This window comes from Aegilops tauschii, chromosome 5 (assembly GCF_002575655.3).
Source record: "Aegilops tauschii subsp. strangulata cultivar AL8/78 chromosome 5, Aet v6.0, whole genome shotgun sequence".
Taxonomy (NCBI): domain Eukaryota; kingdom Viridiplantae; phylum Streptophyta; class Magnoliopsida; order Poales; family Poaceae; genus Aegilops; species Aegilops tauschii.
This window is the reverse complement of record NC_053039.3, coordinates 527,950,942-527,953,466: the sequence shown is the minus strand read 5'-3', so window position 1 is coordinate 527,953,466 and position 2,525 is coordinate 527,950,942. Positions and strand designations below refer to the sequence as shown.

At 55.2% G+C, this 2,525-nt stretch overlaps 1 protein-coding gene across 1 annotated transcript; it reads right to left on the bottom strand.

Annotated features, from left to right (window-relative positions):
* Positions 1 to 527: 527 nt before the first annotated feature.
* LOC109741452 (uncharacterized) lies at positions 528 to 2,322 on the bottom strand. The gene has a single exon (XM_020300540.4). The coding sequence runs from the start codon at positions 1,760 to 1,762 to the stop codon at positions 884 to 886; it is 879 nt and encodes a 292-aa protein (XP_020156129.1). The 5' UTR covers positions 1,763 to 2,322; the 3' UTR covers positions 528 to 883.
* Positions 2,323 to 2,525: the final 203 nt, after the last annotated feature.

Below are 2,525 nucleotides of genomic sequence, written 5' to 3'. Positions count from 1 at the left end.
GAAAAAGAAAAGTAGAGCTGCACCCACCTTATTGGCTAACCACACAATGCAGATGACTAAAAGAAATAAGAAAAGTACTTCAGGAGAGCGCCAAGAAATCACAAAAGGGAAGTAACAAGATGATCATTTTGGGAGATTTATAAAAATGGTACCAACCAAATTGCACAGAATATGGTAATCTTCAGTAAGTTGTAGCACTGGACTCCATGATCCTCAGTAAGATGATCTGTCTCCTGCAAAATATGGGCATATTCAGATATATCTACAGATAAGCACAAAAAGGACTGTCATCAATGTAACAGACTTGATGCTCAAGCAATCCATGTGTCTTTGATTCCTTAAAACCACCACTTTTGCACATGGACCAAAGTTACGTTGTGATAATATTTGTTACTCCCTCCGTAAAGAAATATAAGAGCGTTTAGATCACTAAAGTAGTGATCTAAACGCTCTTATATTTATTTACAGAGGGAGTACTGATCATCAGGGAACAAAGGAAGCGGGAGAACAATCATCAGACAATGCTGTTACCATAAACAAAAATTATAAATCTGAACTTTCAGTATACACACATGACAGCATTCTTTCTTAGAACATTGCCATAGTTCAACTACTTGGAGCATTGGAACCGATCTCACTTGAGGCACAAACACAGGGGAGGGGAAGAGATGACAAAAACAGACTGGGATATCACTGGAACTTGCCAGGCAATTCAAACACATCGTTTATGAAGACGGCGAAACCGAAAAGGAATAGAATAAATTGAAAGAACATATATTGGAGCTTCCCATAGCACTCGGAAGAAGAGACAGACACTGAATGGAACATCTTGTTAGCACTGGGAAGGAGGCGGCCGCAGAAGCAACTTATGATCTGCAAGCACCTACTCAATCTTCCATGCATGTAGGATGAGCGAGAAGCCGAGGCCCTGCAGCTGAGACTCCCTAAAAATCTGCGAGTACGACCACGGCATCGACTTCTCGGGCGCCTGGCATGTCTGGAACATGAACACGGCGTTGCTCGTCGTCGTCGGCCCGAAGAGCCAGCTGTGGACGTCCCAGAACACCTCCACCGGCAGGCCGTCGACGAGGATCGTCTGGTTTCCCCTGAACTTCCATGCCAGCCTCTTCACCTGCATCACCGGCTTCTTGTCGATGCGCATCTCGAGGCACGGGTCCTTGAGGCCGACGGTGTCGCACTCTATCACCAGGTCGTGGAACTGGCCATTGTCGCAGAACTGCGCCTTGGCGGAGTAAATCTTCTTGCCGTAGATGTGCTCCTTCCTGGCGACGAAGGCGGCGTTGAGCGCCGGGCGGTTGGCGCCGGTCTTGCGGTAGGCGTCCTTCTTCATGTCGCCGAGCAGGAGGGCGAGCTCGAGGTCGAAGAGCAGCGCGACGTAGAAGCCCTCCAGCGGCTCCGGCCCGGCGCCGAACCTGGCGGCGGAGAGGTCCCAGAAGATGTCGACCTTGGCGCCGTCGGCGTCGAGGGTCTTGGAGCCCTTCTTCTTGGAGAAGAGCCAGGGCTTGATGTCCGCCTTGCAGAGGCTCTGGCCGGAGAGGGCGTCGACGGCGACGCTGAGGCCCTGCCCCATGAGGCTCTTGCTCCAGGTGACGGAGACGACGCAGGGCCGGCCGGCGAGCTGCGTCTGGTAGAGGCAAGTGACCAGGTTCTGCGCCGCGCCCTTGCCGGCGCTGCTGGAGGAGGAGGCCGCGTCCGCGATCTGGACGCCGCTCTCCCCGAAGCAGGACGGGAAGTCCCTCATGGCTCGCCCGCGCCGCGCTTTTCAGCAAACACCCTGCGTGCGTGCGGCCCCCGCTCAGAGCCCGGCGGAGCTCCCCGCAATGCCGGACAGGGGGAGCGGCGGCGCGCGGCACCCTCCTGCCCGCGGCTATACGGACCGCTGCCGCAGGGGATTTCTCGATCCGGCGGCAGGTGGGCGCAAGATCCCCCCGCCTTTACTGCCGAAAGCGGCACCGCCCGGAAAGCAAGCGCCCCAATCGATCCGGCAGCAAGCTTCCCCGCCCTCTTCAACCGCAATCAAGGTCGGCCCGAAGCTCCCACCTTCACCGCAGAAGCCGCATGGGAGAGGGGAGCAAGCTGGAGTGGGGAGAGCACCAGCAAGCAAGCAACCAAAGCCAAAGCCAAGCTGCAACCACTGCAGTATCTAGCTAGCTAGCGGCCAGAGGAGGGGGAGGGGAGGTGGGAGGAGCGAGGAAGCAAGCAGAAGCAGCAGCCAAGAAGTGAGAACAAGTAGTAGTAGGCAGTGGTGAGGGGGGAAAGGAAAGGAAAGAGACAAAAGGCCCGGGGGATCAAATCAATGGGGGCAGCCCTACCAGATAACAACGCAACGCAGCACGCAGCGCTCACTGTCAGCCAGCCAACTCACTCACGGTGGAGGACGGAGGGAGGAGCAGGTGCCATGCCATTGCCACTCTCTCTCTCTCCCTTTTGTAACTGCTGCCATTGCCCATGGTTTCTTTTGCTTGCGTGCCACTACAGTACAGTTTCAGTTAGCACTGGCTGGA

What these genes read in the sequence shown, in the direction of transcription:
- LOC109741452 (XM_020300540.4), bottom strand. Translation starts at nt 1,762, where the DNA reads ATGAGGGACTTCCCGTCCTGCTTCGGGGAGAGCGGCGTCCAGATCGCG.